General features: G+C 52.5%; 1 protein-coding gene across 1 annotated transcript in view; it reads right to left on the bottom strand.

Annotated features, from left to right (window-relative positions):
* SLC1A7 (solute carrier family 1 member 7) overlaps window positions 1-20,321 on the bottom strand; it is a 55,769-nt gene that overhangs the window by 7,823 nt on the left and 27,625 nt on the right. Inside the window, 2 exon segments of the mRNA XM_054487399.2 lie at window positions 9,011-9,233; window positions 11,420-11,462. Coding sequence (XP_054343374.1) covers window positions 9,011-9,233; window positions 11,420-11,462 — 266 coding nt within the window.

The following is a 20,321-nucleotide window of genomic DNA, read 5'->3' as shown; positions in this document are numbered from 1 at the left end:
GGTACACACACACAACTCGCCTCGGTACACTCAACCACCTCGGTACACTCACACACCCCACCTTGCTACATTCACACACCCCGCCTCGGTACATTCACCCCGACTCAGTACACTCACACACACTGCCTCGGTACACTCACCGCCTCGGTACACTCACACACCGCCTCGGTACACTCACACTGCCTTGTACATTCACATTGCCTCGGTACACTCACACCGCCTCAGTACACTCACACCGCCTTGTACATTCACATTGCCTCAGTACACTCACACCGCCTCTGTACACTCACACAACCCGCCTTGGTGCACTCACACAAACCGCCTTGGTACAGTCACACCACCTCGGTACATTCACACACACCGCCTTGGTACACACACCCCACCTCAGTACACACACACTCCACCTCAGTACAGTCACACAACTTGCCTCAGTACACTCAACTGCCTTGGTACACTCACACACCCCCACCTCATTACACTCACACACCCCACCTTAGTACATTCACCCTGCCTCAGTACACTCACACCACCTCGGTACACCCACATGCCTCACGTCAGTACTTTCACACACCTAGCCTCAATACACTCACACACCCTGCCTTAGTACACTCACAAACCATGCATCTGTACACTCACAAACCATGCATCCGTACACTCACACACACTGACTCGGTACACTCACACTGTCTCGGTAAACTCACCCCATCTCAGTACACTCACACACCCTGTCTTGGTACACTCACACATCCCGCCTAGGTACACTCACACACCTCACCTCAGTACACTTACACACCCTGCCTCGGTACACTCACACACACAGCCTCGGTACACTCACACACCTTGCTTCATTACAATTGCACACCCTGCCTTCGTACACTCACACACTCCACCTCGGTACACTCACACACACACAAACCCTGGCTCGGTACACTCACACCCCATGCCTCAGTACACTCACACCCCATGCCTCAGTACACTCACACCCCATGCCTCAATACACTCACGCACTCTGCTTTGATACACTCACACACCACTTCGGTACACACACCACCTTGGTACACTCACACATCCACACACCACCTTGGTACACTCACACACACCACCTCAATACACTCACACACAGTGCCTTGGTACACTCACACACCCCACCTCAATACACTCACACAACCTGCCCCGGTACCCTCACACACACTGCATACACCCCGCCTCAATACACTCACACCACATGCCTTGGTACCCTCACACACACCACCTGGGTGCACTCACACACCCTGCCTCAGTACACTCACACAACCTGCCTCAGTACAATCACACACATTGTCTCAGTACACTCACGTACCCTGCCTTTGTACACTCTCTGCCTTGGCACACTCACACATCCCACCTCAGTACACTCACACATCCCACCTCAGTACACTCACACACCCCCTCAGTACACTCACACACCCTGCCTTGGTATACTCACACACCCCACCTCGGTACACACACCCTGCCTTTGTACACTCACTCTGCCTTGGTACACTCACACAACCCACCTCGGTACCCTCATACACACTGCCTCAGTGCAGTCACACACCCCGCCTGGGTGCACTCACACACCCTGCCTTGGTGCACTCACACTGCCTCAGTGCACTCACACACCCCACTTCAGTACACTCACACACCCCGCCTCGGTACACTCACTCTACCACAGTACACTCACACACCCCGCCTTGGTACACTCACACACCTTGTTTTGGTACATTCACACAACGCACCTCAGTACACTCACACAACCAGCCTCGGCACACACACACTGAGCCTTGTTAGACTCACACACCCTGCCTTTGTACACTCACACAAGCCACCTCGGTACACTCACACACACTGCATCAGTACACTCACACAACCCACCTCGGTACATTTACCCTGCCTCAGTACACTTACCCTGCCTTGGTACACTCTCACCACCTCGGTACTCTCACACACTCCGCCTCGGTACACTCACACACACCGCCTCGGTACACTCACATGCCCTGCCTTTGTACACTCACACACCCCACCTCGGTACACTCACCCCACCTCAGTACACTCACACAGCATGCCTTGGTAAACTCACACACCCCGTCTCGGTACACTCACACACCCCACCTTGGTACGCTCACCTCACCTTGTTACACTCACCTCACCTCAGTACATTCACACGCCACCCCTCGGTACACTCACACTGCCTTGGTACACTCATACTGCCTCAGTACAAACAGCCTGCCTTGGTACACTCACACATTCCACTTTGGTACTCTCACAAAACCCACCTCGGTACACTCACACTGCTCGCCTCGGTACACTCACCCACCCCACCTCTGTACACTCACTTAGCTTTGGTACACACACACTCCACCTCAGTACACTCACCCCACCTCGATACACTCACACACCCCGCTTCGTTACACTCACATGGCCTCAGTACACTCACACAACTTTCCTCAGTACGCTCACACACCCCACTTTGGTACGCTCACACACACTGCCTCGGTACACTCACATGCCCTACCTTTGTACACTCACACAGCCCACCTCGGTACACTCACCCCACCTCAGTACACTCACACAGCATGCCTCGGTAAACTCACACCCCCCATCTCGGTACACTCACACATCTCACCTTGGTGCGCTCACCCCACCTTGGTACATTCACACACCACACCTCAGTATGCTGACATTGCCCTGGTACACTCACACCACCTCAGTACACTCAAACACCCTGCCTCGGTACACTCACACATTCCACTTTGGTACACTCACAAAACCCACCTCAGGACACTCACACTGCTCACCTCGGTACACTCACACTGCCCGCCTCGGTACACTCACCCACCTCACCTCTGTACACTCACACTGCTTTGGAACACTCAAACATTCCACCTCGTTACACTCACACCACCTTGGTACACTCACACACACCGCCTCAGGACACTCACTGCACCTCCATACACTCACACACCCCGCTTTGTTACACTCACATTGCCTCAGTACACTCACACAATTTTCCTCGGTACACTCACACAACCTGTCTCGGTTCACGCACACACCTCACCTCAGTTCACGAACACACCTCACCTCGGTACACACACACACACCGCCTTGGTACACTCACACTGCCTCGGAACACTGACACTGCCTCAGTACACTTACACCGCCTCAGTACACTCACACACCCTGCCTCGGTACACTCACACTCCCTGTCTTGGTACACTCACACACCTTGTCTTGGTACACTCACACCTCCTTTGTACACTCACACTCCCCATCTTGGTGCACTCACCCCACTTCGGTACACTCACACACCCTGCCTTGGTACACTCACATGACCTGCTTCAATACACTCACACACTCCACCTCAGTACACTCACACACCCAGCCTCGGTACACTCACACATTTTGCCTTGGTACACTCACACACCCTGCCTTGGTACACTCACCACACCTCAGTACACTCACACACCACATCTCGGTAAACTCACACACCCCGCCTCTGTACACTCACATGCACTGCCTTAATATACACACACACGCCCCATCTCGGTACACTCACATGCCCCGCCTCAGTATACTCACCCTCCCTTGGTACACTCACACCGCCTCGGTAGGCTCACACACCCCGTCTCGGTACACACACACACCCCACTCATACACTCACAAAACCTGCCTTGCTACACTCACACATCCTGCCTCAGTACACTCACACACCTCACCTCCGTACACTCACACTGCCTTGGTACACTCACACACTCTGCCTCATTACACTCACACACTGCCTTGTTACACTCACACACCCCACCTCAGTACACTCACACTGCCTTGGTACACTTACACAGTCTGCCTTGTTACACTCACACACCCCGCCTTGGTACACTCATACGGTCACACCACCCTGGTACACTCATACACTCCACCTTGTTACACTCACACTGCCTCGGTACACTCACACACCCAGCCTTGGTACACTCACCCCGCCTCAATGCATTCACACCTCACCCTTGTTACACTCGAACTGCCTCAGAACAGTCATACACCTTGCGTCAGTACACTCACACCACCTGCCTCAGCACACTCACACAGCCCGCCTCAGTACACACATACACACTGCCTCAGTACACTCACACATACCACCTCAGTACGCTCACACACACCACCTCGGTACACTCACTCTGCCTCAGTACACTCATACCGCCTCAGTACACTCATATAACTGGCCTTGGTACACTCAAACATACTGCCTCGATACACTCACGTTGCCTCAGTACACTTACACAACTTTCTTCAGTACACACAACCTGCCTCGGTACACTCACACACCCTGCCTTGGTACACTCACACACCCTGCCTTGGTACACTCACACTGCCTTAGTACACTCACATACACTGCCTCGGTACACCCACACCACCTTAGTACACTCATTCTGCCTCATTACACTCACACTGCCTTGGTACACTCATGCACCCCGCCTCGGTACACTCACCCTGCCTCGCACTCACACACGTCTCATTACACTCACACTGCCTCGAAACACTCACACCCTGCCTCAGTACACTCACAGCCCACCTCTGTACACTCACACAACCCGCCTTGGTACATGCACACATACTGCCTCGGTAGGCTCACACATACTACCTCAGTACACTCACACCACCACAGTACACTCACAGCGCCTTGGTAGACTCACATAACCTGCCTTGGTACACTCATACATACTGCCTCGGTACACTCACACACCACCTTGGTACACTCACACTGCCTCAGTATAATCACTCTGCCTCGGTACACTCACACACCCCTTCTCGGTACACTCACACTGCCTTGGTACCTCACACACCGCTTTGGTACACACACATACCCCACATCGATACACTGACACACACCACCTCAGTACGCTCACACAGCCTGCCTCGGTATACTCACACACCCTGCCTCGGTACACTCACACACCTCGCCTCAGTACACTCAACCGCCTCAGTACACTCACTCACACCACCTTGGTATACTCACACACCACGCCTTGATACACTCACACACCCCACCACGATACCCTCACTTTGCCTCGGTACACTGACACATACCACCTCAGTACACTCATACCCATTGCATCAATATACTCACACCACCTCGGTACACTCACGCTGCCTTGATACACTCACACAGCTTGCCTCAGTACACTCACACCACCTTGGTACACTCACACACACCACCTCGGTACACTCATACCCGTCCTCGTTACACTCACACACCTCACCTTGGCACACACCCTGTCTCGGTACACACACACCTCCTCGGTACACTTACCCCACCTTGGTACACTCACACACCCTGTCTCAGTACACTCACACACACCACCTCAGTACACTCACACTACCTTGGTACACTCACACACCCCAACTCAGTACACTCAGAAACCATGCCTCTGTACATTCACACACCACACCACCTCATTATACTCACACCATCTCGGTACACTCACAGACCCCATCTGAGTACACTCACACACCTTGTCTTGGTACACTCACACCACCTTGATACACACACACCCTGCCTCGGTACACTCACACACCCCTGCCTTGGTACATTCACATACACCACCTTGGCACACTCATACACCCCACCTTGGAACACTCACACATCCACACACACCCACACACACACCGCATCGGTACATTCACACACCCCACCTCAGTATACTCACAAAACCCACCTTGGTACATTCACACAACCAGCCTCGCTACACTCACACACACTGCCTCAGTACACTTGCACACCCAACCTTGGTACACTCACACATACCGCCTCAGTACACATACACATCCCGCCTTGGTACACTCACACAACCCACCTCGGTACACTCACACTCCCCGCCTTGGTACACTCACTCTCCCCACCTCGGTACACTCACACACCCTGCCTCAGTACACTCACACGTCTTGCTTTGGTACACTCACACTTCCTACCTCGGTCCACTCATACACACCACCTTGGTGCACTCACAAACACTGCCTCAGTACACTCACACACACCACCACGGTACACTCACACACCTGACCTTGGTATACTCACACATGCCGCCTTGGTACACATACACACACTGCCTTGGTACACTCACACAACCCGCCTTGGTACACTCACACACCTTGCCTTGGTACACTCACATGACTTGCCTTGGTACATTCACATGCTTTACCTCTGTACACTCACACACACCGCCTCGGTACACTCACACACACCACCTTGGTACACTCACACACATTGTCTCGGCACACTCACACACTGCCTTGGTATACTCACATACTTTGCTTCAGTACGCTCACATACCCGCCTCAGTACACTCACATCACCTCGGTACACTGCCACACCCTGCCTCAGTACACTCACACACTTTGCCTTGGTACACTCAGACTGCTTTGATATATTCACACACCCCACCTCAGTCCACTCACACACCCTGCACCAGTACACTCCCACACCCTGCCTTGGTCCACTCACAAACACCGCCTCGGTACACTCACACACACTGCCTCAGTCCACTCAGACACCTCGCCTTTGTCCACTCACACACCTCACCTTGGTACATTCACACAACCCACCTTGGTACAATCACACACACCACCTCGGTACACTCACACACACCACCTCATTACACTCACACACACTGCTGTAGAACACTCACACACCCCGCCTCAGAACACTCACACAAATCATCTGGGTACTCTCACACTGACTTGGTACACTCACATACCCACACACACCATCTTGGTACACTCACACCCCACCTCGGTACACTTGCACACCCTGCCTTGGTACACTCACACACTGCCTCATTACACTCACACACCCCACCTTGGTATACTCACACACACCACCTCAGGACACTCACACACCTCACAACAGTACACTCACACCACCTCAAAACACCCACACACACTGCCTCGGTACACTCACACACCCTGCCTCAGTACACTCGCCCTGACTCGTTACAGTCACGCACCCCACCTCAGTACACTCATACCGCCTCGGTACACGCACACAACCCGCCTCATTACACTCACACACCCCGCCTTGGTACACTCACACACACTGCCTCAGGACACTCACACACCTCACAACAGTACACTCACACCACCTCGAAACACCCACACACACCGCCTCGGTACACTCACACACCCTGCCTCAGTACACTCACCCTGACTCGTTACACTCATGCACCCTACCTCGGTACACTCATACCTCCTCGGTACACTCACACACCCCACCTCAGTACACTCACACACCTTGCCTCGGTACACTCACACTCCTCATCTCGGTACACTCACAAACCATGTCTCAGTACACTCACACACACCACTTTGGTACACTCACACAGTGTCGGTACACTCATACACCCCGTCTTGGTACACTCACACACACCGCCTCGGTACACTCACACACCCTGCCTCAGTACACTTACACACTGCCTCAGTACACTCACACACACCACCTCAGTCCACTCACACACCCGCCTCGGTACACTCACACTCTTTGTCTTGGTACACTCACACGTCCCACCTCAGTACACTCACACGCCCTGCCTCGGTACCCTCATACGCCCCACCTCAGTACACTCACACAAATGTTCACGGATGCATGGATAGTTACACATGCGCAGCGAACGCTCAGTGAGTTGAGTCCAAGGGTCTCTGGTTCTTTTGCTCTGCCAGTAGATGCCCTTTTCTTATGTTCCCAGCCCTGACAAAGTCTGAGTGGGGACTGCTTATCAGATGTGCCGAGAGGCACTTTCAGACATTGTTGTTTCACACACTTGGGTCACCAAGGCCCTGGCCCCTCTGCACGCCTGGCGTTTTGGCCCAGATGAGAAGAGCTCCATTACCCATTGTCACCCAGCCGTCCACCCGTCTCCCTACCAGGTCTGCTGAGTGCCAGCTGTATCCACGGCAGTGGTGGGCTCTGGGGTGGATGGAGACAAGCCCATCTGCCTGTGTGGGGCTGGTCGTGGCTGTGCAGACAGCAAGCAATGATATCCTTGCAATCGAGTCTAGTGCTCACAGAGTAACCAGGCAGTGTAGCCCGGGGCACTTGGCCTAGTCTGGGGAGGACTCTCCTGAGGGCATGGCGCTTGTGAGGAGCACCCTGAAGATGACAAATGTGGAGGGGGACTGGCAAGAGCAGCCGGGCTGAGGGTTGTGCAGAGAGGAGCACACGGGCTAGTCTCACAGGGCTCTTCAGCCGGCACTAGGGGTTCCGCCCCTTTCCAGGGGCAACGGGCAGAGCACAGTCAGACTTGTGACCTCCGGAGCTGGACACACCAGCAGGGACAGCCCTGGAAGTTTTCTAGGCAGCTTTCACAGGAACCAGGCAAGAGACCACACGGCCTTGACCCGGGCAGTGACGTGGGGTAGAGGGAAACGCGTGGCTTGGAAGGGACTTTGGGGGCAGACCTGACAGGATGCAAAGCTGGGGGCCAAGGCAGAGGACAAGGTAGAAAGTCAGCCCCAGAGTTTTTGCATGACGAGGACGGCGAGGTCTTTTCCTTGACAAGAAAACCCAGTGGAGGAGTCAGGGATGGCAGGCAGGACATCTCCACAGGCTTTGTGGGGTCTGAAGCTTGCATAATTTGGGACCCCTCTTTAAGAAAAATAACACAAAATTTAAAAACCAAGGTGCGGGCCTCCAAGGAGCTTGCATAGGTGAGGGGCCTGGCATCCCAGAGGAGGGCAGCAAAGGGAAGGGTGTGGCAGGGATGCCAGCTGTGGGCCTAAGAAATGGCCCAGACAGGCCTGAGGGGGAGGTGCCAAGGAGAAGCCCCTGGGGTGGGGTGGGGAGGCGAGGGATTTAAATAAACAGGGGTGGTAAATATTTCCAGTTTTTCACAGTAAACCTCTCCAGCATTCTCCCCAGACCTCAGTAAGAGGTGGAGGAGCAGGCTGCTGGGAGGGGCTGGGGGCCCGGCTCCACGGCACTGCTGGGCAGGTGGGCAGCACATACCCATGGTGGCAGAGAAGAAGACGATGCCCAGCACGTTCATGCCATCGCTGGTGCCCGGCTCTGACTTGTAAACGACCTCGGGCGGCGGGGTCAGGTCCAGGGCGAAGTTCTGCACATGGGAGCCATTCTCCTCCTGGACCCCGTAGATGAGGATCCGCCGAGGAGGGGCCTCCTCTGGTGCCACCTTGGGGGACTTGACAACTGGGGTGGTCTTGGTGCGGTACTGGTGGGTGACACCCCACCCAGAGAGAAGTCAGGGCCAAGGGTTGTTATTAATATTAACGACAACAATAATAGCATCTTGAAGGCACATTTGTATCCATTCCTATCCTATTTGATTGACAGCAACCCTGTGAGGCAGGCAGAGCAGAGACAGCTATCGATATTTTACTCAAAGAAAGCTGCAACTCCTTCCTCTACCACCACACCACCCAGCCATGCTGCCTCCTGCCTTCATTCTTCTTCTTCCTTCTATACCTCATCACCCCATCTGGGTCCCTCTTAACCACCTGCCCAGCCCCTTATCCACCCAAGTAACCCTTCATCCACCCATCTGTCCCCTCCCAATCATCCAGGATCCATCCACTGGGTGGCTCGCTGGCCCTGCTGCCCACCAGGTGGAAACTTGGACCTTCTCTTTGAAGAAGCATAGCCTGCCCCAAGCCTTGTTGATGAGATGAAGCCCATGCACGAAAAAATGACCCTCATGAGCCACGTACCTTTCCCTCTCTGCCCCCAGAGCATTCATGGGTCTCACCCCATCATCCCTCAGGTACTGGGAGCCCAACAAGGGAGCCTCCTCTCCCCTCAAACATCACTGCATCGATAAGGCCAACTGCTCAGGAAACATATGAGACCTGAAGTCTCTGCTGCCTTTTCCTCCTCTGTAAAATGGGATCGTGATAGCATCTACCTCATGAAATGAAATGAGACGATGTATATAAAGTGCTTACAGCAGTTCCTGGCACATGTTAAGCCCCATGGAAGCATTACTGCTACCATCATCATCATCATCATCATCATCATCATCATCATCATGTTGAACACTCTGTGCTGGTTGCTGGAGATACACAAATGAACCTGACATGATTTCTGCCTTGGGGAGGGAGTGACTAATTGGCTGAAAGAGTTAGACAGTTTCACAAAGAAGGGGACATTTGACTTGAGTCCTGAAGGATGGGTAGGAGTTTGCCAAAAGAAAAAGGGCATTCCAGATAGTTAGAGTAGAGCAACATTCTTTCTCTTTATCTCTCATACCCTCAATGATTCCCAATCACAATAGAAACTTCCTAGCCTAGCATTCCGTCCCCTTCACAATCTGGCTTATTTCATAGATGTCAGGAGAGACGCGGCGATTTGCCAAAGCTTTCACAGCTCCCTATTCAGAAGCCTCCTCTCTATACCTCAGCCACTTCCTTTGTGTCCCCAGGCTCAACACAGGGTCCAGCCGAGGAAAGGGATTCAGGAAACCCTTGCTGGATTAAGTCAACCAACCAGCTGACAGTTTAGAAAGGGAAAAAGAATTGGAAATTATTCAAAGGGCAGGCAAAGCTGATGCACAAGGACATTCATCACAATTTCGACAAAGGAAAAGCTTTGAAAACAACCCAAGGGAACACTGAAAGGGGGAGTGGGAAATAAATTACAACCCAGCCTTATCACAGGCCATTGTAGTACCACTACACATTGTACTTTTAAGAAATATTTCATAACCGGGGAAAATGCTCAGGATATAATAGAAGTGAAAAAAAGCAAGATGAAAACTGTATATGCACTATGATTATAATATTGTTTAAAAATATGTAGAGGAAAAAAGACTAGAAATATACCTTCTGCTACCAGGGACTATGTACTAGAACTAGAGATGATTTCTATTTTCTACTTTATATTGTTTAGTATTTTCCTAATTTTCTACAGTGAACATCATTATTATTCTTGTTGGGGGAAAAATGATTACTTTAAAAAGAAAGAGAAAACAGGCTAGGAAGATAGGCCTGGGTTTACCTACTGGCTTTGTCATTTACTAGTGGTATAACCTCGGGCAAATCATTGACTCCTCGGAGCCTCAGTTTCCTCATCAGGAAGTGGGGCTCGTCCTACCTCAGCGCCGAGTTACTGTGAGGATGGGTGAGATGGTGTATGTGGAAGCAGAGCAGGCACTCAGTGAAGGCTTCTTTCCACCCCCACACTTTTTCATCATGAAAACTGGAACCCAGGACAGGGATGTGGCCATGGGGGGCTCTAAGGATCTAGGTTCCCCAGCATACCCTCCCCTCTAGCATCCCACCTCCAGGAGACAGCGTGACTGGCCAGCACACCTGTCACTTCCCAGCCATGCCACCAGCCCTGCTGCCTGACCTCCTGCCTGCTGCTCCTTCCCTCCCCTCCACCGCCCAGAGACTCACTCACCTGTTTGAATGTGGCTTCTACTAGGTTGGCTGGGAACATGTTCCTGGGAAAAGAATCAGCAATTGAAAAATTCCAGAGCCCAGGACAGGAGGGCCCTGGGGGTTGTGGCCTTGGGGTCATCTGGACATCTCCTTTGGTGGTCGGGCCTTCCTCAGGCCAGCCTCCTCTGCAGTCTCACCCCCCACATCACAGACACTCCACACCGCCAGCACCTGCTGCCCCCAGACTGTGCCACGTACTTTCCAGAGCCAGGCATTTGTCTACACTGTTCCCTCTGCCCGGAATGCCCTGCCTGCCTCTCCGTCTGGTGAACTCCTCAAATCTACCACAGATCAAGCAACTTTTCCTCTGTCCAGCCCTCCCTGACTGCCCCACGAGACCCTATGGCCCTTCTGTGTGTGGGTCACTGCTGCTCCGCCACACCACCGTGCGGTCACTGGCTCACCTGTCTGCCTCCCCCATATAGTGGCCGCCTTGCAGGTGGGACTTGGTTGTTCATGTCCCATCTGTGGGGCCCAACACGGGACCTTGCACATAGGTGGGCTTATTATTCTTAGTAACATATTTTATTACAAAGCTAAAGGTGGAGGAGTCTTTCCTACCAGATAAAAAATGGTGGCTCACGCCTGTAATCCCAGCACTTTGGGAGGCCGAGGCGGGAGGATCACGAGGTCAGGAGATCAAGTCCACGGTGAAAACCCCGTCTCTACTAAAAATACAAAAAATTAGCTGGGCACTGTGGCGGGTGCCTGTAGTCCCAGCTACTTGGGAGGCTGAGGCAGGAGAATGGCGTGAACCTGGGAGGCGGAACTTGCAGTGAGCCGAGATCGCGCCATTGCACTCCAGCCTGGGTGACAGAGCAAGACACTGTCTCAAAAAAAAAAAAAAGTAACTGTCAAACTGTGATACAGCAGTCAATGGAAAAGTCCAGGTAAGCTGTAGCCCAGAAACAGAACCTAGCACCTCTAAGTGTTTCGTACTTGATAAAAGTTGTTTCACAAATCAGTGAGGAAACTAAGGATTCATTATAGAATACTGTGCAGCTGACCAACTGTTTGGAAAAATAGATGTTAGATCCTTACACCAAAATAAATTCCAAAAGGTTTAAAGAAAGAAATAATTCTTTGAAAAATGAAACCAGCTGGGCACAGTGGTTCATGCCTGTAATCCCAGCACTTTGGGAGGCTGAGGCGGGCAAATCACCTGAGGTCAGGAGTTTGAGACCAGCCTGGCCAACATGGCGAAATCCCGTCTCTTCTAAAAAATACAAAAATTAGCTGAGTGTGGTGGTGCTCGCCTGTAGTCCCAGCTACTCAGGAGGCTGAGGCTGGAGAATTGCTTGAACCCGGGAGGCGGAGGTTGCAGTGAGCTGAGATCGTGCCACTGCACTCCAGCCTGGGGACAGAGTGAGACTCTGTCTAAAAAAAAAAAAGACAAACCATAAAAAGCTAGACGAAATATAGGTTAAGGTCTCATCATGTCTCAGTATAGGAAATGACTCTCTAAGAACAAAATGAGCAATAAATCAATAGATTTTACTACATGAAAATAAAGAAATCCCTAAGCGCAACATAGCATCCTGGATTGGATCCTGCAACAGAGAAAAAGGACATTCGTGGAAAAACTGATGTAATCAAAACGAGATCCATAACTTAGTTAATAGTGTTGTACCAATTTAATTTCTCAGTTTTGACTAACGTATCCTAGTTATGTAAGCCGCTAACATCAGGGGAGGCCGGGTGAAGGGTGTGTGGGATCTCTCTGTACTGTCTACAACTTTTCCGTAAACCTAAAACTATGCTAAAATGGAAAGCTGAATGCTTGAGAAGCTCTCTAAGACAGATTGCAATACAAATAAAACCACAAAGCAAGTGATGAGCTGGAGAGACTGCGTGACCAAGCACTACCATCCTAAATCTACTAAGAGCTTTTACAAATCTTGGCCTGGTTTCTACCTTCACTATCTCCTCTCATCAGAATATCAGCTCCCTGGAGGGCGGAAGCTCTGTGTTTGTTCACTGCTGTGTCTCCAGCCCCGGGAAGAGTGCCCAGCACATACCAAGCACTCGGTAAATATTTGCTGCATAAACCAGTAGACCACAAAAACCCGACAGGAAAACGATGGAAAGATACGACCAGGCAATTTGTGTTACAAAAGAAGAAAAGTCAATGGCCAAAAATGCTTTTTAAAATGTTTAGTTTCATCAACAAATTCACGATATTTCCACCTGTCAAACTGACAAAGTATTTTTCAAATGACAGTGCACAGTGTGGGAGGTTTGGTGAGATGGGCACCCTCACATGGTCCCAGCAGCAACCTTTCTCTAAAAGCATTTATATCTTTGTCTTCACAGTCCCATTCTAGGCGTGTGTCCTGTGAGAAATGCCAACTCTGAGGTTAGCATATGCTAAGAGGTTTCCGTTGCGTGCCTGCTCTTCCTCCAACCTGCCGCCCCACACTCACACCACCTCCACCTGGGTCGCCTCCCTCTCACTCTTGTCCTCGGTAACCCTCTTCCCCTCTTTCAAGACTCAGCTCACACACACATGGAGAACATTTGGAAGGCCATAAGAAGCCAAATGCAACTTATATCTGTATAGACATTTCTTTACAACTTCCTTTACAATTACAATCATTTTAAATGTGGGCTCTGGCAGGGACAGCTAGTTGCCTACGCAGTCTCCATTCTCCCGTCCTTCCTTAATAGAAGTCCTGTTATGTTGTGGAGACCAAATGGGACCTGCCATCAAGCCCTGATTCTCTTGCTAATGGAGTGGCCATCGAGAGGTGAGTGGAAGTCGTTGGGTGGTGATTCCCGGAAAACTCTTAAGGGCGTGCCCATTAAGCCAGGACCCTTTGGTCCATTCCCCCAACTTTCTTCTTTCTGCCTGGAACATGGAGATAATAGCTAGAGCTTGAGCAACCTTCATGGACCATGAGACTCAGATGAAAGCCAGGTGCTAAGCACGGCACAGCGCACAGGAGGGCGGGGCCTGGGACCCTGGTGACTGCCAGCTGCCCATCTCCCACTTCTGGACTGCTCTTCAGGAGCAAATGCAAACCTTACCTTACTTAAGCCTCTGCTGATCTGGCAGCCAAAAGCAAGTCCTGACTCGTGTGTGTTCATACTAATAACCAATGAATTTATCCTGCAGATTTTAATCAAGAATTATACCTTTGATTATTAAATGGGGAAATGTACATTTTCTTTTGGCTTTGAGCCTTCGCGGGAAGACTTTTCTGCTTGTCCCATGAGGTCCGTGCTCCTGATGGCGGCTACATAAAACACAGAACGTGCCTGGGGACATTAATAGCCATGCCTATCAAATACCCACACACTCTGCCCTGTGCCTCCCTGCACATTTTCCAGGCAAAGCCAGAGTCCACCTCTCAGCTCCCCTCTTCACCTGCTACTTGCAAATTCTCACCGAGATGCTTCCAAACCCACCCCTAATAACATGTCCCCAAACCAAGCCCTAAAGTTGGGAACTGTTCCCTCCCAAGCACAGCTCCTGGAAGCTTCTTCCAATCCCTGAGAGGGTAGCTGGGAGCTATAAATAGAGCCCAGTCATTACTTAATCTCTGTGGTGTTTTAATAAGATTGGAAAAAAAAAGAGAAGGGGCCAGACCTGATTAGTGCTCTGCTTGGGTTTCTGTTTTGCGCGCTGCACTGTGAGCAGGCGCCAGCCTTCTGGAGCGCCCCCTCACCGCCCGGAGCCCTGGAAAATGAATTCCTGTCTTGGCGGGTCATCCAGGGACATGGCCTGTTGTGTTCCTCTGGAGTCATCTTTGAGACAAGGATGCAGATCTTTGTCCCTGTGGTGTACCTTATGTCCCCACGCAGTGGGCTCCCACTTCATTTGTCCCACTTGCCCTGGTTGTCAGTTCTCTTCCTGGTCATCCGTGTTTTTGTTCAGTCTTCAGCATCTGGTAGGCACCTGTTCTGGGCCAGGGCAAGGGTCAGGAGGCCCCTGGTCCCTCACTGCCAGTGTCCCCATCTCCTTCACAGCCTCTCAGAGCATCAGGAGTGGCCGTCAGTGCACCCACTTGTCCATCTGTCCTAAGATGGTGTGCAGCCCTGGGGTGGGGGCGTGAGGGACATTTGTACTTGCTCCCCAGCTCCAAGCACAATGTCTTCACCCAGAGCAGCAGCTGAATACAGGGGAGCTGAATGGAAAGGAAGTGACTGTGCCCCTCCCCGGGCACCCCATCCATGCCTCTGCCCACCTTCTGTCCACTCCACCCTGCTCTAATCCATCCTTCCCAAACCCACCAGCTTCCCATTCCCAAAGCCTAACAGCCAGCCCCTCAACCTGGGCTTCCTGTCTTCAAGGTTGGGCTCTGCCCAGCCCTCCCAACCTCATCTCCCAGAACCTGCCACCAGAAGCTTCGGTTCATGCCCTGCGCCTCCTCACTGGCTCATAGGCCTTTGTGTTTCAGAACCACAGAGCTAGACGGGATCTGGAAAATCACTGGGGAAACTGAGGCCTGGAGAGGGGAACTGGCCTGCCCAGGGTCACACAGTGACTTATTATTGTCAGAGTGGAGATGAGGCCACAGGTCTCCTAGGTTCTGGTTTCGTGTCCCAGGACACCTGTGTTCTCTCCCTGCAGCCCCGCTCTCTGACCAAGAAATGGTGAGAGTGAGGCCCAACACCCAGCTTTGCAGAACAACTTGCCTCAGGGTCCAGAGCGGGTGGGGTAGGGCTGGGGCGTGGGGGGTGCGGTTCTAAGCAGCAGGATCAATTTTCACCACGTGAAAAGCAACCCAAGAGCAGGAAACACTCTGGAACATTTGACTGTGGCACGTGTGTCTGATCTGGAGCCCCGCAGCCCCTGAGTCGGGGCAGGCAGTGGTGAAGCAGGCAGCACCGACACCTCCTTCCACCATGTGGAGAAGCCTTTCTGAATGGTAAGACCCAAGAAACCATGAATCACAGTTACCAGATCCTAGAAATAACAGATCTTACAAATGAGGTTTCTTGAAGTTCCTCTTTCCTCGTCTTTAGGATATCCACTCTCCTAGTTCTCCTCCTGCCTGTCTGCTTGCCCCTGCTCTGTTTGCTGTGCAAAGCCCGCAGTGCGGCCGTGAGCCAAGGCCTGTCCTAGGCCTCTGCACCTGCTTGCTGGGCACATTCTCCCTGGACCATTCCAGCTCCTCCTGGGGGTCAGACCCCAACGCCACTGATGACCTTGAACCCCACGTGTGCATTCAGCAAACTCTGCGCACCCACTCGGTGCCAGGTGCTGTCCTAGGCTCCAGGATACAGCAGGGAACAGAGGTTGAAGAGCCAGGCTTCACGGGGCATATTACATTCCAGTGGATGTGGGAGGAAAAGAAACACATAGATGTGATCATGTTGGGTAGTAAGAAAGGCTATGAGGAAAAGTGACTCAAGAGAAGACAACAGAGAGACAGAGCTTGGGAGGTCTCAGGAGAGGCGACACCCAGGAAAGATGTAAATGGAGTGAGGGAAGGAGCTGCATGCTTTCTGCAGGGAGGGCCACCCAGAGAGGAGGCAATGACACCCAGACAGGAAGGACAACGAGGCGGGTGGAGCTGGAGCCAGGGCAGGGAAGGGAAGAGTCAGGGCGGAGGTCAGAGTCTGATGTGTGTCAGCAAGTGCCTGTAAGCCGCAGTGCAGGCTACGATTTTGTTGCCATGTGCTGGGTTGAGAGCAGGTTTTGAAAAGGATGCCTCTGGCTGCAGTGCTGAGAACAGAGGACAGGAAGCAGAGAGGAAGCGGAGGCCAGGCCAGACACCGGAGGGGGTGGCAATGGCGGGAGTGGCAGGGGAGGTGGAAGGGCCATGGCTTGGGATTTGGTTTTCAAGGTACAGCTCACAGAATTTGCTGAGGAACTGGCTGCCGGGTATGAGGGTATGAGAGAATGAGAGATGTCAGACCAAGATGGGCAGGGCGAGAAAAGGGCAGATTTATGGAGAAATCAAGAGTTGAGCTTGGGCCTGTTAATTTTGAGATGCCTCTAGACACTTTATGTGAGAATCTGGAACTCAGGTGAGAGGTTTCCAGGCTGGAGACTAAATTCGGAAGTGCCAGAGTCCAGAAAGTGTTCAAAGCCCTGGTATTGGATGAAGTCTCGCCAGCCAAGTAAGCATACACAGAACAGACCCTGCCTGGATCTCTTTCTGGCTCCAGACCCTATAGGTGACAGCCACACGATAGGAACAGCATGGCAAGTATTTTATGATCCTTAGTTCATCACACACTCTAAAGGGTAAAAGAGAAGCTTAAGATCTTCCTGGAGAAATGAAGGGAGTGGTAGACTGATTGCATCGATGGCCTCGGTTTGTAGACTCCATCTCCCTCATAACACGGTGGTCCCTTCCCACCTTGAGTCTGGGCTTGGCCATCTGACTTGCTTTGGCCAAGAGGATATTAGTGGACTTGCTGAAAGCAGTGGCTTGAGAAACATTTGCATGTTTTGATTTCCTCTCTTGCTCCTCCATCTTTGTTTTTAAAAAAAAATGCCTGGGCTAGCTCTCTCCTGGAATCTGCTCACCACCATGAAACAAATCTAGGCTGGCCTGCTGGAGTACAAAGATCACAGAGTATAGCTGAATCATCTCAGTCAGACTCCCCTAGACCAACTGTTCCCCAGTTGAGCCACCAGCTGCCTGCAGACACGTGAGTGAGCTCAATCCAAACCAGCAGAACTTTCCAGCTGACCTATAGACTTGTGGCTGTTTTAAGCTGATAAATGTTGAGTTGGTTTGTTATGCAGCAGTAACTAGCTGATACAGGGAACAAGAGTTTCTTTAGAGAGCGGGTGGGAGCCTGTGTATGGGCATCTATCCCCACGGGGGAGGAAAGGAATGCTTCTCTACAACCTTAAGCCAAGAGAACTATTCAGAGACCTTGGCTTGAGTCTCTTAGAATTTGAGGAATGTAGGGGCTGGTGCCTGACTCATGTCCAAAGGCCCTGGGAAAGGCCAGCACTTCCAATAGGGATATGTATGCTTCCCATGGGCCAGATATGACCCAACAGGGTCACCCAGAGGGGTGAGGTGACTGAAGCAGAGGAGTCAACCAGAGCCCTGGTCTAGGAGATGTTGTAAGAAGCCAGATGGAATAAATTGCCTGAGTCCAGGGGACAGCAGGTGAGAGATGAGAGAGAGAGGAGAGGCTCCAGAGAACCCATAGAAGTAGTCCTGGAGAGACACAACCAGGGAGCACCTGCTCCAGCTCACCCCACTCCCAGTCTGGGCAGCCCTTCCTAGCCCACTCCCTCACCTCTCACCAGGGAGCAGGCAGAGCAGGAAAGAGAAACAAACTCACCACCACCCTCTTCCCACTGCAGCTTTCCCAGTGTGAGTCAGATCCAAAAGGCTAAGACAGGGTTAGTTTAAACTGCATGAGTTTGGAGTTTTAATGTTAGGCTTAGACTTCTTAGATCTGAAATTGACCAGGAAGTGAGAGGTACTAGAAGGTGTTCCCTGAGCGGGTTTAGTTGGGTAGACTGTGGAGCCCAGCAGAGCATTCCTGGGTGGGGCTTCCCAGGCTCCATCCCAATCCCTGCTCTCTCACCACCTGTCCTGCAAGAGCCCCTCTACCACTAGGGTAGCACCTAATACCTCTCCCTGGTGATTTCCAAACCTCCGTCTCCAGCTTAGACTCCCCCATGAGATCTCATCCACTGGCCAACCGTCAGTGTACACCTACCCCAGGATGCCTGCACCTGCTCCGGACCATCCATCGCTTGGTGACCATACCACCATCCACTTGGATGCGTGGGCCCGAAACCTTCATGCTGGGTGATCAGCACACCTCACCTCCTACTCACCCGCCTCCTGCTAAGGATCCCTCCTGAGCAGCCCTGCCATCTGCCCCTTTCCCCATCCCCAGGGCCACCACTTGGCCCTGTCCCTGGCTCTGCCTTCCCCGCCTACCTCCCCTGCAACTCTGACCCCTGGTCAGAGTGAACCTTCTGAATTGGATCATGCCGCTTCTCTGTATAAAACCCATTTTCTGTGGCTTTTAGGATAAAACTTAGCTTTTGGCCTGGTTCACGGCGCCCTTTGAGGCCCGTCCCCACCTGAATTCTCCAGCAGGGGTTTCTGCCCACCTCTCACCCCTTCTGCTGTGTCACACTGATTGTGCTATGCCTTCTCCCCTGACACGGTTCCCTGCAGCTCAGGACCTTCGCACAGCTGTCGCCCCCAGGCCTGCCCTCCCTGCCTCCTCATCTTCCCCTCCTTTAGAAGGGCAGTGGCTTCCTGCTATTACCGGCAGCCCCAGCTTCCCCATCGCAGCCCCAGGCCCCCACGTTGTCCCTGTCTGCTCATGGGTCTGACCATTCCTCCAGGGCAAGGGCTGGCTCTGAGTCCCCTGGTCCAGGGCCTGGCACAGAACTGGCACTGGTGAGGGAGCGAATGCACAAAGGAGAGGAGCAGGGGTGACCTGGAGGCGACCCGGGGAAAGGGAGTGGAAGGTGGCTGTGCCGCTGGGTCTGCAGTGCTTCCCTGGAGAGGGAGCCTAGGTCTGAGAAGCAAGGTCAGCTGCACTGCTGTGGCTAGGATGTGGCACTGCCGTGGCTAGGGGGTGGCACCGCAGGGCAAAGGGCATCGTCCTTGGAGTCAGACAGGACTAGGATGAATCCTGTCTCCACTACCTACCTACCAGTGACTCTGGAAAAGTCATGGCACCTTTTTGAGCCCCATTTCCTCATCTGTAAAAAGAGGACCAATAAACAAAGGGAGAGACCAATAACCGCCAGCCTCCCACCCTACAGGCTGGGCATCAGCAAATGCTCACAGACGCCTGCTCTGCGCCCAGCCACAGGCAGAGAGGGGCAGGCCCCATCCAGCCTGCAAGGTGCTTCCAGCTTGGTGGGGCAGACGATGCAGCATGAGCCCGGCGGGCAGCCCAGAGCTCAACCCACC

The sequence above is a fragment of the Pongo pygmaeus genome, chromosome 1 (genome assembly GCF_028885625.2).
Source record: "Pongo pygmaeus isolate AG05252 chromosome 1, NHGRI_mPonPyg2-v2.0_pri, whole genome shotgun sequence".
Classification (NCBI taxonomy): domain Eukaryota; kingdom Metazoa; phylum Chordata; class Mammalia; order Primates; family Hominidae; genus Pongo; species Pongo pygmaeus.
The sequence above is the reverse complement of the archived record's forward strand: the minus strand, read 5'-3'. Positions and strand labels throughout refer to the sequence as shown.